This window comes from Dendrobium catenatum, unplaced genomic scaffold (genome assembly GCF_001605985.2).
Source record: "Dendrobium catenatum unplaced genomic scaffold, ASM160598v2 fragScaff_scaffold_1477, whole genome shotgun sequence".
Lineage (NCBI taxonomy): Eukaryota > Viridiplantae > Streptophyta > Magnoliopsida > Asparagales > Orchidaceae > Dendrobium > Dendrobium catenatum.
Window position 1 is genome coordinate 364,358 of NW_021319939.1, and position 14,813 is coordinate 379,170.

General features: G+C 38.7%; 1 protein-coding gene across 1 annotated transcript in view; it reads right to left on the reverse strand.

Annotated features, from left to right (window-relative positions):
* LOC110106187 (vicilin-like seed storage protein At2g18540) overlaps positions 1 to 12,020 on the reverse strand; it is a 45,961-nt gene extending 33,941 nt beyond the window's left edge. The window contains exons 1-2 of the mRNA XM_020835970.2: positions 11,361 to 12,020; positions 10,827 to 10,872 (exon numbers count right to left, since the gene is read on the reverse strand). Of these exons, the coding sequence (XP_020691629.2) occupies positions 10,827 to 10,872; positions 11,361 to 11,932 (618 nt within the window). The 5' untranslated portion in view covers positions 11,933 to 12,020. The remainder of the gene's footprint in view (positions 1 to 10,826; positions 10,873 to 11,360) is intronic.
* Positions 12,021 to 14,813: the final 2,793 nt, after the last annotated feature.

The window sequence follows — 14,813 nt, forward strand, 5'->3', positions numbered from 1 at the left end:
GAGATTGGTCAACTTAAATCAGATTTGGAGGGAAAGTTCTTTGACTTTCAAACTCAAATCACCTCCAACAACGAAAGGATATAGGGGAAATTCACGGTGATGGAAGAAATGATGAAGAAACTGTTGGAGTTGAAGACCAATCCTATGACATCGGAAGCGAGAGAGACCACTGGAGGCCATGGTGTAGGAGGGAATCCGAACCTGTTTAGGAGGAGGAGAAATCCGGAAGGAGAGATCATTGAGGGAGAGGACGACATGCCACCTCTAGAACCACTTTCTAGAGAAGAGATGAGTTTGGGAAATGACTGGAGGGGCACTGAATTTGAAGGGAGAAGAGGGAATACAATGGGGGTTCGGGTATAATCGCCAGAGAGAAGATCGTGATAGTTGGAGAGCACCTCCTCTTCGAGGAATGGGAGGTCATGGAGGATTCAGTGGACACGGGGGAGACCCGTGGGTGAGAAAGCTGAAGATGTCCGTCTTTAAGGGTGAAGACGATCATGGCTGGATCTACAAGGTGGAGCGATACTTTGCTATCAACGGGTTGACAAAGGATGAGAAACTAACAGCTGCAGGTTTATGTTTGGAAGGAAAAACCTTGGCATGATATCAGTGGCGTGATGGGAGGGAGCCCATCCGGAGATGGAGAGCGTTTAAAGATTGCTTATTGGAGCGTTTACGAGTCGATGGGAGAGGAGACTTCTATAAGCAATTTTTTGCTATGACTCAGGAGGGGACTGTGGCAGTACCAGGACAAGTTTGAGTACTTGGCTAACAGATTGGACCACATTTGATAGTCAGCCCTAGAAGGGAACTTCATGAAGGGGCCTAAGCCTGAGATACAAACAGCAGTCAAGTTGCTAGAGCCGAAGAACCTAGGGAAAGCTATGGAGCTGGTGCAGTTGGTGGAAGTTCAAAAGAAATCAGAAAGAGGAGTTCAAGGGAACTATTCAGGGGGGTCATACAAGATGACAACCACATTCTTACCATCAAAAGGGGCAGCGCTAGGCGGTCTGAAGGAAGCACCAAAGGAGAAAATTGGAGAGGGAAATGGGGGGCAATTCAAAAGGTTGACAGAGAATGAGATGCAGGATAAGAGGGCAAAGGGGGTGTGTTTCAGATATGATGAGAAATACATGTCAGGGCATAAGTGCAAGGACCGAACTCTTCAAGTTCTCCTTGTCTGTGAAGACGAGGAAGACGAGGGAGGTGGGAGCAGATCTGAAGAGGAGGAGAAGCTGCACCTGGATGTGATAGAAGTCTCTCTGAACTCGGTAGTGGGATTCACTCCGAGTCACACTATGAAAGTGAAAGGAGAGATAGCTGATTGTGAGGTGATGGTGTTGATTAACAGTGGGGCAACCCACAATTTCATTTCCAACCATATCATTGAGCTGTTGGGGATGGAGTTGGTGGATACAGGAGGCTATGGGTTGATGATGGGCACGGGAAAGGTGGAAATGGGTAGAGGAGTTTGTAGAGGGGTGGTGCTGAAGATTCAGGGGATCCAAGTGAGGGATGACTTCCTTCCCTTCGAATTAAGGAGCACTGACGTCATCCTGGGGATGAAGTGGCTGCAGACATTGGGGGAGACCAAGATCAATTAGGGTACACTGAGGATGGAGTTGGTGGTGAGGGGAAGGAGGAGGATAATTCAGGGTGATGCCAGGCTGACCAAGACAGGGGTTTCTCTCAAATCCCTAATCAAAACCATTCAAGAGGGAGGAGGCTACTTAGTGGAGTTGCACCGCCTGAACGGGGTCAGATTAGAGGAAGAAGGCAATATTTCATCTAAAGGGCAGCCGCTCATACACCAGTTCAACGAGATCTTTCAACCTCCCCAAGGTTTACCTCCTCAGAGGGAGTTGAAGCATGTCATTACTTTGAAATAAGAGGATACACCATCAGCGTCCGCCCTTACCGTTACCCACAGATTCAAAAAGATGAGATTGAGAAATTGATCCGAGAAATGCTGAAAACGAGGATCATCAGACCCAGCAACAGCCCTTTTTCTAGTTGAGTTCTCCTGGTCAAGAAGAATGATAGGTGTTGGAGATTCTGTGTGGATTATAGGGCCCTGAATAAAGGCACTGTACTAGACAAGTTCCCAATTCCGGTGATTGATGAGCTGCTGGACGAACTACATGGGGCAGTGATGTTTTCCAAGCTGGACTTAAAATCCGGATACCACCAGATCAGAATTAGAGAGGCAGATGTTCCAAAGACAGCGTTCAGGATACATGAAGGGCATTATGAATTTCTGGTAATGCCCTTTGGGTTGAATAATGCTCCTGCTACGTTTCAGTTCTTGATAAACGTGGTGTTCAAGCAGTACCTCAAGAAGTTTGTTCTGGTCTTCTTTGACAACATTTTGGTATACAGCAAGACTGGGGGAGAGCACTTGGAGCAATTGAGGATGGTCCTAAAAGTAGTGTAGGAGCATCAACTGAGAGCCAAACTGAAGAAATACAGTTTTGCTCAATCCAGTGTAGAATACTTGGGACATGTGATATCCCAAGGAGTGGCGGCGGACCAAACCAAAATTGAGGCAATGTAGAAATGGCCACTACCTAGGAAAATAAGAGAGTTGAGGGGTTTCCTAAGATTGACTGGCTATTACAGGAAGTTCGTGAAGGGGTACGATACCATTGCATAGCCTTTGACTGAGCAGCTGAAGAAAGACAACTTTTCCTGGGGAGATGCAGAGACCCAGGCCTTCGAGAGGTTGAAGAAAGCCATGACCACTATTCCTATTCTAGCTCTTCCAGATTTCAGCCAAGCCTGTTGATGTTATCAAGAATTTCTGTACTTTTTATTTCATCTGAACAATAGTATATTTTATTTTCTAGTTTATTTTCTTTCTTTTTTAGCTATCCAATGATGGGAAAGCATCCAATGATCATGGTAGATTGTGTATAAGACTTAGTAGACCTTTGGTTTGTTGGCTCGATTGATCCTTGGCTACTGATGGTACACGGGTTGGTTGTTTTGATGATGGTTCACGGGTTGGTTGTTTTGGAAGCATATGGCATTGAGCTCATTCTCTTAAGTTGTTGAGCTGAAGTTTAGCAGCTCATTAATATCCAAAAAAGTACCTCATTAAGAAGAATTACTTTTGGAGTGGCCTTGTCCCTTCCCCTTCCCCTTTCTTCTTGTCTCTTGGGAAACCGTGGCTTGTATTTATTGGGGGCTCAATTCTATGCTTTAAATTCATAATGAGGTTACTGATTTTTGTGCTTTACCTCTTGGGAGTACGGCCAGCCTCTGTTTTTCCGTGCTTCGATGTTTTCCCGAGACTGTGTTGCTTTGAATTCTAGCGGGCTGCTTGCTTTCCGAGATTTTGGCTCCTTGGTTCCGTGAATTACCTTTGATTCCCGTAACTATTCCTTCAGGATTTATGCTGGGCTGTTTTCCGAAGTGGCATTTGGAAATCTATGAAAAAATGAAGCTTGGGATGTTGTGAACATTAACTGAGGTGGCTTTTGGCATTCCTCTACTTTGCCTATAAATAGTATGTTTGTAAAGGAAGGCAGTTGATATTTGTGAGCATATTGCTATAACCTACGGGTTTATTCGGAAATCCTGCGGGCTCTTTTCACCCTTCTTTTCTCATCCCCTCCGGAAATCCTGCAGGCTTTTTCCACCCTTTCTTCTCGGGCTTCTAACCTCTTCGTCTCTCCGCAAGTGTCACTCCATCTGTATCCTTCTTCTCAACAGTGAAGAACTTTAGGGTGTCGTGCTTGGTTGATTTGGAAGCATTGGACAATCTTTGCAGTGGTGGATCGTTGCTAGTCTTATGCACTTCTTATTTAATCTACTATTCGATGCATGTGAGGAACCTGCTCTGACGGTTGTCTGAGGATAGCGTCTTTTTTTTATTTCTTTAAAATCTCCTAGTATTTTCTTCTGTTGTGTTTGTCAAGTCTTAGCTGTCTGTTTCTATTTTAATAAAGTTTGTTTTAAGTTCTATCCATTGCGTCTGTTTCTTTTTGTGTGTCTATATCAATTTGGTATCAGAGCAAGTTCGTCTTTTTTTTTTGTAGGAGTCTTTCTCTTTCGTGTCAAAAAAAAATGGCTAATGAACAAGGGGGTTGGCAACAAATGATGCAACAATTGAATGATTTGCAACATCAAATTAATACGGTAGCTGAGGCCATTGCTAATCTAAATGTCAATCAAGCTAATTCTAATCCTAGCATTATATCTTCTGGGAGTGAAGAGGAAGAACCTAGAAATCGAAATAGGCGACAAAGAAATTGGGATCACGGAATTAAAATCGACGTTCATAATTTTGAAGGAAAATTGCAACCTAAACAATTCATAGAATGGGTAGAAAAAATGGATCAATTTTTTAAATGGAAAGAAATTCCGGATAATCAAAAAGTTAAATTTGCAAGTTTGAAATTAACAGGACATGCATTAACTTGGAGGAAAAACTTACAAAACAACAGATTAAGAAGAGGCAAAGAAAAAGTCCAAAATTGGGAAAGAATGAAGGAGAAAATGAAAGGAAAATTCTTGCCAACTAATCATGCTCGAACAATATTCCAAGATCAACTCAATTTGCATCAGATCATTAAAACTGACGAGGCTTATCGTATGGCTTTAAAATTGGAAAAGCAACATCAAAGGGAAAAGGGTCATAATAAAATCGTGGAAACGTATAAACGTCGTTCAACTAGCGGGATTAAATCTCAATCTCAAACTTCTGGGGGAACATCAGGTCTGAAAATTAAAGCTTTTGAAAGTCAAAATCAAGAAAAAGGAAAAAGAGTAGCAGGAAATAAACCGTCTGAACAATCTAAGCAGATAGGACCTTGTTACAAATGTGGGTTATATGGTCACTTGTCAGCTACTTGCAGAAAGAATAATCCTCCACGAACTAATTTCATAGAAGGTGAAAATGAGATAGAAGAAGAGGAGAATGAAACAGAATCTGAAAATGAAGTTGAATTAGAAAATTTTGATTTAGAAGGAAATGAAAGCGAAGAGTCTTTGGTAATTCAACAAGTTCTAATAACAACAATTGACAAAAGGGATAGATGGCTAAGAGGAAACATATTCAAAATAACTTGCACCATCGAAGAAAAATTTTGTACCCTTATTATAGATAGTGGAAGTTCTGGAAATTTTGTTTCTAAACAAATTTATCGACAAACTTAAACTCAAATCAAAACCACTTGCTAAATCCTATAAGATCTCTTGGTTTAAAGAAGGGGGTGAGTTTCCAATCACTAAACAATGTACTGTCAACTTATCAATTGGGGGATCATTTAAAGATCAAATTATTTGTGATATTGTGCCTCTTGAAGTTTGCCATATTTTGCTAGGACGACATTGGCAGTACGACAACAAAACTGTTCACAATGGAGAGAAAAGCACATATACTTTGATGAAAAATAATAAGGAGTTTACTCTTCATCCACAAAAGAATGTGCCGGATTCATCCATTAAGAAAAACACAGTTGCCAAAATTACTTCTCCTGAATTACTTTTAAATGATAATGATTTGAAACATTTTGAGGTTGCTTATTTGGTTTTGGGAAAAGAATCTGATACTGTTTTTCATATTCCTAAAAAAATGCAAGCTTTATTGGATGAGTTTTCTGATATAACTTCTGATGATTTTCCAATTGGATTGCCTCCTATGCGACAAATTCAACATCATATTGACTTAATTCCTGGAGCTTCTTTGTCTAACCTTCCTCATTATAGGATGAGTCTAACTGAACATGATGAATTTTTAAACAAGCATCTAAATTGTTAAAAAAGGGCTTGATTCAAGAAAGTTTGAGTCCCTGTGTTGTGCCTGCTTTGCTAACTCCAAAAAAAGATAGAATATGGAGGATGTGTGTGGATAGTAGGGCAATAAACAAAATTACCATTAAATATCGATTTCCAATTCCTAGACTGGATGGCATGCTTGATATGCTGAGTGATGCCTTTTGGTCTTTCAAATACTCCGAGTACTTTTATAAGAACTATGAATCATATTTTGACACCTCTCATTGGAAAGTTTGTTATTTTAAAGAGATTGTTCGTCTTCACGATATCCCTCGAACTTTTACTTCTGATCGTGACACTAGGTTTTTAAGTCATTTTTTGAGAACTCTATGGGCAAAACTTGGAACTACCCTTCAATTTAGCAGTGCCTATCATCCTCAAACCGATGGGCAGACTGAGATAGTAAATCGAAGTTTGGGAAATTTATTAAGATGCCTTGCTGGAGAAAAACCATCTCAATGGGATTTAGTGTTGCCTCAAGCTGAGTTTGCATACAATAATTCTGTTAATCGTTCTACTGACAAAACTCCATTTGAAATTATTTATGGGCAACCTATTCCTCATATTCTGGATAGAAATTCTTTATCACTTCCTAAAAAAACTAATGCTGAGGCTTTTGAAACATTTGACCATATAAAAACTATCCAACTACAGGTTTTTGAAAAACTTAAGAAGGTTACTGCTAAGTATAAGTCTGCTGCTGATAAACATCGAAAAGAAGTAAATTTCAATGAATGTGACTTAGTGATAGTTTACTTTTGTCGCCAAAGATTTCTTGTTGGCACTTTTAAAAAGTTAAGTAGAAAGAAATTTAGCCCTTTTCGTGTGATTAAAAAATTAGGTGTTAATGTCTATCTGCTAGATTTACCAAATACTGCTAGATTTACCCAATTTCTGTACTTTTTATTTTATCTGAACAATAGTATATTTTGTTTTCTATTTTATTTTCTTTCTTTTTTAGCTATCCAATGATGGGAAAGCATCCAATGATCATGGTAGATTGTGCATAAGACTTGGTAGACCTTTGGTTTGCTGGCTCGATTGGTCCTTGGCTACTAATGGTTCACGGGTTGGCTGTTTTGATGATGGTTCACGGGTTGGCTGTTTTGGAAGCATATGGCATTGAGCTCATTCTCATAAGTTGTTGAGCTAAAGTTTAGTAGCTCATTAATATCCAAAAAGGTACCTCATTAAGAAGAATTACTTTTGGAGTGGCCTTGTCCCTTCCCCTTCCCCTTTCTTCTTGTCTCTTGGGAAACCATGGCTTGTATTTATTGGGGGCTCAATTCTATGCTTTAAATTCATAATGAGGTTGCTGATTTTTGTGCTTTACCTCTTGGGAGTCCGGCCAACCTCTGTTTTTCCGTGCTTGGATGTTTTCCCGAGACTGTGTTGCTTTGAATTATGGCGGGCTGCTTGCTTTCCGAGATTTTGGCTCCTTGGTTCCGTGAATTACCTTTGATTCCCGTAACTATTCCTTCAGGATTTATGCTGGGCTGTTTTCCGAAGTGGCATTTGGAAATCTATGAAAAAATGAAGCTTGGGATGTTGTGAACATTAACTAAGGTGGCTTTTGGCATTCCTCTACTTTGCCTATAAATAAGAGATGATGTTGTAAAGGAAGGCAGTTGATATTTGTAAGCATATTTGCTATTAACCTGCAGGTTTATTCGGAAATCCTGCGGGCTCTTTCCACCCTTCTTTTCTCATCCCCTCCAGAAATCATGCGGGCTCTTTCCACCCTTTCTTCTCGGGCTTCTAACCTCTTCGTCTCTCCGCAAGTGCCACTCCATCTGTATCCTTCTTCTCAACAGTGAAGCAACTTTAGGGTGTCGTGTCTTGGTTGATTTGGAAGCATTTGGACAGTCTTGCAGTGGTGGACCATCGGTTTGCTAGTCTTATGCACTTCTTTATTTAATCTACTATTCGATGCATGTGAGGAACCTACTCGTTCCTACTCTGACGGTTGTCTGAGGATAGCGTCTTTTTTTTATTTCTTTAAAATCTCCTAGTATTTCTTGTTGTGTTTGTCCAGTTTTAGTTGTCTGCTTTTATTTTAATAAAGTTTGTTTTAAGTTCTATCCATTGCGTCTGCTTCTTCTTGTGTGTCTACATCACCTGTTCTAGCTTTCCTCCTCTTTTGTTGTCCTCGGGCACCTGCATCACTCACATCAATGTTGTATTCTTCTTTTTTTTTTTTAACTTTAAATTCCCCTTATGAAGATCTAAGTGTCTCAACTCAATTTTTTTAATCTTTGTTCAACAGATGCTATGCTTGACTACTTATTTAGTTTAAGTTGTAAATCTTACAGTCTTACTACATTTGGTTAAATTTGCAGAATAGATGACAGCTTGACTATTTATTTAGTTTACAGGTTTACGTTTTATTTTTACCCTTTTTGAATGGGTATTTTTCATTTCGTTATCTTTGCTGAGCAAATGCTATCCTTTACTATTTATTTAGTTTCTTCATGCTTAGCTACATCTAATTTGGTTCACCCTTGACATGGCAAATCAGATATGGTCATCAAATCCTATATAGGTGGCTGGACCCTTGGCATAGTTAATAGCTGATCAATCTTGATGTTTTGCTGATTTATTGATCCAACAATTTCAGTTGTTGTATTGTTACCTTTGCTGAACAAATGTTACGTTTGATGCTTCATCTTAAGAGTGTGGCCAAATCCTAAATATTTAAGACCATCTCTTTCATTGAGTGTAGAAGACTTTAAGAGCAGTTTTTGCAAATGTATCAGCCTCCAAATTTGTTCTTCCATCTAAGTAAATATTTGATAGAAATACATTTCTCATGATTTCTTTTTTCTAGTCGAATTTTCCCAAAGGCAAGTTCATATAATATTTGTAGAATTTTGAAATTTTATGGTTGACTTCATATTATTCTTTTTGCAGTAGCAGGAAGTTTCTGTTATCATCTAGAATTGAGCATGATTACCAGATTAAGTAATCCATCATTCTCTTTCTTCCATTCAGTGCTTGCAGTATTGTTTAGTATCTGAATTTCTGTTAGCATCTTGAACGTAGTATCTCAAAATCAGCTTATGGTTCCCTAGCATCTGATTTCCCAAATGCAGTAATGATTTGCATCTTTTATGCATTCTTTCTTTCCTATTTCTAATGTATGCGCATAAGTGACTGTAATTCACAGTTTTATAAAATGTATTATGTGCATCATCTAATGAGTAATATACAACTTCCATTGATCACTTTAATTGACCATTTGATATTATGAATTATGTATCAATGATTCAATATCTTAATTTTGGGTTATTTCAATTTTTAGTCAACTCAAAAAGATTTAGTTCAAGTGAAGTGTATTAAGGATGAAGATCAAAAAGTACTTTTCTAGAAGATGATATTCAACAAAGGCGAATGAGGTATTTTGCTAAACTTTTTAATGAAAAATGTGAAAATATGATTGACTTTAGTGACTTTATCACCCTAAATGAAAATAAAGATTTTTGTTTTTATCGGCCTATAAGTAAAACAGAAGTTAGAGAGGCTTTAAAGAAAATGAAGTGTGGAAAAGCTATTGGACCTGATGATATTCCAATAGAGATGTGGAAATGCTTAGGAGATGAAAGAATTTCTTAGCTTACTAAACTTTTTAATATTATTTTGAAGACTAAAAAGATGTCAGATCAGTGGAGAATGAGTGTGTTAATTCATATTTTTAAGAATAAAGGTGATGCACAACAGTGTGCGAATTATAGAGGAATTAAGTTAATGTGTCATACTTTAAATGCTTTAGCCATGGATGTTCTCACTAGACATTTGCAAGAGGATGTACCTTGGTGTATGCTTTTTGTTGATGATATTCTTCTTGTTGATAAGACTAGAGAGGGAGTTGAAGGTAAACTTGAATTATGGAGGTGAACTTTAGAGTCTAAAGGTTTTCGCTTGAGTAGATCTAAAACTGAATATATGGAGTGTAATTTGGGCGATCAAGTCATTAGACCTAGTGAGGGGTTTGTGACTTTGGGCGATCAAGTCATTATTCGTTAATAAGTATCTTGGATCTATTGTTCAGAGTGATGGGGATATTATCAGCAAAATTCAAGTTGGATGGTTGAAGTGGAGGAATGCATCAGGCTTATTGTGCGATAGAAAAATACCCCTCAAACTTAAGGGAAAATTCTATAAGATGGTAGTGAGACATGCAATACTTTATGGTGCCGAATGTTGGCCATTAAAAGAGAAGCATAATACTAAGTGTTGCAGAGAAGAGGATGCTTAGGTGGATGAGTGGCTTGACCCTTAGAGATAGGATATGAAATGAGCATATACGTGAAAAGGTTGTAGTAGCTCCAGTGGAAGATAAGATTAGAGAGGGTTGCCTTAGATGGTTTGGTCACATTAAACAGAGGCCTTCCGATAACCCGGTTAGGAAAGTTGAGGTATTAAATTTTACTTATGTTAAGAAAGGTAGATGTAGACCTAAAAAGACTTGGTTAGAAAATATTAGATATGATCTTTCTTTATTAGAGTTAAATGAGAATTTGACTTTTAACCGGACACAATGGCGAAAAAGGATTCATGTAGCCAACCCCACGTAGTGGGACAAAGGCTTGATGTTGTTGTTGTTGTCGTCAAAAAGATTTCAAGGCAGCTCAAAATTGATAAATTAAGTTAACAGTCAGGTTCAAGCTAATTTGAAATCAATAAATATTTTAGTTGAGTTGACTAGATTTAAGTTATAATGTTCGAGCCAAGCACCTGAAATTGATTTTGAGTTTGCGTTGAGCCTGACTTGATCGAACTCAAAATATACCACCCCAGGCCAACAAAATGCAAACCAACAGAAAGTCGTTAAAATCATTCATACAGGAGATCCAAAAATTATAGCAATAAAATGCGCTAATGAAAATAATTTATTGCGATTTTTACAGGTTGTACACTAAGCAAAAGAAAAGGAAGTTTTGTGGCTGAAAATAGGCGCAAAGAAACAAGTCAACATAAATCATCTGGAAAAAATGTGTGCTGCTACGGCTAAGAGTTACCTAGTAATACTTGCAGATGCATACCTGTTTAACTTCAGCTAACCATGCTGTAAACTCCGGTCGTTTGTTCCTACAAAACGATAAGAAAATCTTAACACAGTGACATCAGCAGATTGAGCAGAAAAAAAACCACTTATCACTCTCCATGTCCAACAAAGCCCACAATATAATAGTTGTCTATATCCATATTTGCAATCCTTATGACACTTTGTCAAAAGAAATCTCTGTTTCCAAAAGCAATATGAAGCTCAAAGGTTTAGCGTCAGATCAATATCAGTAACCTAAAAAACCTCTTTATTAATCGATATGAACTTAACCGGAACCCACAATAAACAGGGGCAGAAGATGACCCTGAACTACGGAAACCAACTTTGCAATTTTTTATCAATTCAGAAAAAAACCTTCTATAGGATAACTAAGCGTATTCAGGAAGCGTTCAAGAGTGATTTTACAAAGGTAACAATTAGGCAACAGCTAGGGTGATCTACATTTGCAGTTCAAGTTCAAAGCAGTGCCGGAAACTTGCAAGAGTGGCCGACGGAAAAAAAAAAACGTTACCACATGTCGGTTTCTTTGATGACGCCATACTTCCCCCATGAGTTCGTGACGGCCCCTTTTGTACCCCTATCCTTTTCTTTTTTCTTCTTTTCTTTCTTTCTCTCCTTCCTCTTCCTCCTCTCCTCTTTCTCCTTCTCCTTCCTCCTCCGCCTCTCCTTCTCCTTCCTCCTCCGCCTCTCCTTCTCTTGCTCCCTCTCCTTCCTTTTCCTCTCCTTCCGCTTCCTTCGCCTCAACAACTCCTCGTTCCCGGACTCCGAGCCTGCATCGGACTCAGAATCCCCCTTCGAGTCCGAGTCTGTTTCAGAATACGTATCGGAATAGGAGCTTTCATCCTCAGATTCACTGTATGTATCCTTCCTACGAGATCCTCTGCTCCTCCTCACCTTGCTTTTCCTCTTCTTTCCTCGAGCTTTCTCACTGTCGGAATCGCCGGAACTATCGCCGGTACTTCCCTCTCTCCTCCTCTTCGCCTTCTGACGGCGCTCTCTTCTCGTCAGCTCCTTTCCACGCTCTTCCTCGTCCGCTCTCACTCGTTCTTCTTCTCGAACAGATCCGTTTCGATCCTCGGCCATTTCGCCGCAGAGCTCACGAAAGAAGCCGGTGAGCTCTCTCCCCCGCTACCTCCACAAATGAACCGAGAGTTTGACAAATCTATTGGTACCAGAGCTTTGTCGTTTAATTAACAATTAAATAAAGCTAAATATTTTTTAATATTTGATGATTAAGTAATAAAACTATATAATTATTTATTTGATTAATTTATGTTTACGAAATATGATTTCAAGCTCAGGAATAAGCTCAATATAAAGCTTATATGAAGCTTATTTAGAAGCTTAATTCTTATTGGATATACATAGCTCTTGAGCAAGCTTGTTAAGAAACTCAACCAATATTTGATAGGGAGCTCGATTCGTCCGTTATTAATGGGTCCTCAAAAATCACCTTGATAAGTCACAAATTTGAAAGCATGGTTGAACTAAAAACTTTCAAAATTAAATTCAAGGCCATCCATAATCTAATTCCAGCAAAATTAAATTTGAATTAAAAGGTTTTGACAAGACGAACTTAACAACACCAAAAATGATTCAATCTGAGCTTGAATGAGCCCTAATCAAGGGCCAAAAATGTATTTGAAAGTTTTAAATATTATATAGGTGGGTGGGGAGTTGGACCTTGGCTATAGAAGGAAGAGAGCTTGGTGGCTTGATGAATCATAGCTTCACTCAAGCCCCACTCCCTGGCAGTCGCTCCACCTGATCATTATCGTCAAAACATTCATCGAACAACCGCTATTGTCAAAGCTCCTCAACCCAACCGTTGTCACAGAATCTCTACCCATCCACTATCGAACTTTCACTAGTAGACAACCGCATAACTTCTAGCCAACCACTATTCTTAGACTATTGTCGCCCACCATCAATGGTCATTTGACCACAGTCACTCGACTACGATCCTTCTAGCCTCCATTATTTGCCGACTATAGTCCTTCCAACCTCATCACCCATCAACTGCAATCCTCGAACCGATGTAACCCAACTATGATCCTTTGACCTCAGTTGCTCGACTATACTTATTATGACCCTCGCCTACTATGATCCTTTCGACATCTTTCACCAATAGGCTATGTTTCTTTTAACATCATCATCAGTCAACTATGGTCCTCAAACCACTGATAAGGAAAAAACTATGAGGCCAAGCATAGTTGAAAAAATTCATTGTATAGTAGGTGATATAATAATATTCCCTTCCTTGTAGGCTAAAGAAGAGAGTATTATTTGAAAATAAATATCTAATATTCCCTAAGGAGGGCTATAGAAATTAAATGTCTATAGATTGATAATTAACTCACAACAATAAGGAAATCAGACATTTGGAACACCATTTCATATTGGATTCATAGAAGAACTATAGTTAGTGGGCAATAGACTATGGTCCTTCTGGCCTCCTCACTTACCGACTATAATCTTTAGACCACCATCGCTCAACTACAATCCTCAGAAGATTAGCGCCCCCGACTATAGTTCATCCTCGGACCACCTTTCACTTGATTACAATCCTCAAACCACTGACGCTCTATTCTAGTCCTCTAGCCATTGTCGCCCATCTGAGTCCTCGACTATCATAGCCTCACTATAACCCTTCTAACCTTTGTTACCCACTGACTAAAGTATTTTGACCTCATTTTCCTGACTACAATCCTCCAGAATTTCAACACTAGTGAACAAATATCCTTCTAACATTTATTGAGCAACCCGACTATGATCCTTCTAGCTTCTATTGACAACTGACTGGCAGAGCTTTGTGGACCCTTGGCTATATAAGGAAGAGAGTTTTATGGCTTAATAAATCCTACAGCTCCACTCAAGCTCCACTACCTTGCAATCGCTCTGTTTAATCATTAATGTTAAGACTTTCATTGATCAACCACCATTATGGAACCTCCTCAGCCTAGTCATCATCACAAAACCTCTACCCAACAACTGTCAAACTTTCATTGGTAGACAACAGCCTGATCGTGGCTAACCATTGCCCTTTGACCATTGTTTCCCACCATTAATAATCCTTCGACCCCAATCACATGACTATAATCCTTTTGGACTCCATTATATGTTGACTACGGTCCTTCCAAATTCCTTACCCACTAACTATGATACTTAGACTAATGTAGCCTAACTATGTTGTTTGACCTTTATTGCTCAATTAAAGATATTTTAACCTCCATCACCTATCGACTATGATCCTTTTAGCTTCTATCACCAGTTGAATATGATTCTTTTAACCTCATTATCTGTTAACTACGGTCCTTAGAACACCGAAAGGAAAAAAAACTATAAGACCCAGCCTAGTTGAAAAAATGATATTATGGAGAAGGTTATACAAGAATCCTCCGTTCCTCATAGGCTTAAAAAGTGAGGATTATTTAAAAATTAATGTTTGGTTTTTTTAGAAGGATTACATAAATTAAGAATCCAGAGAATGATAATTAACTCACAATAATAGGGAAAATAAGACATTAGAACACCATTGCATTTTGGATTCATGGAAGAACCATAATCTGTGGGTAACAAGCTATGGTCTAGACCACCATCACCCAACTATGATCCTCAGAAAATCGGCACCCCCTGTGACACATGTAGGCTCAGCATCTGGATTGACCTATTCTGACCCGATTGAAAAAGGTCGCAAGAAGGATTTAGGGAGTAAAAAAATGTTTTTTCTAGTCGCTTTAGGTCATTTTCATCCTTCGGCCCAGTTTAGAAAGTTGTCTGGATCGATATAGGTCACATTACGCCTATTTCAATTTTCAAAAATATAAAGTTTTTATCAAAATTTTTAATCAAATTTCTATTTCTATTAGCAAAAAATACATATAATTTTGCACTGGTAAAACTTTCATCACGTAACTTTGTATATGTTACAAAGCTTATGATTATACAAATTTTGAAAATTTTC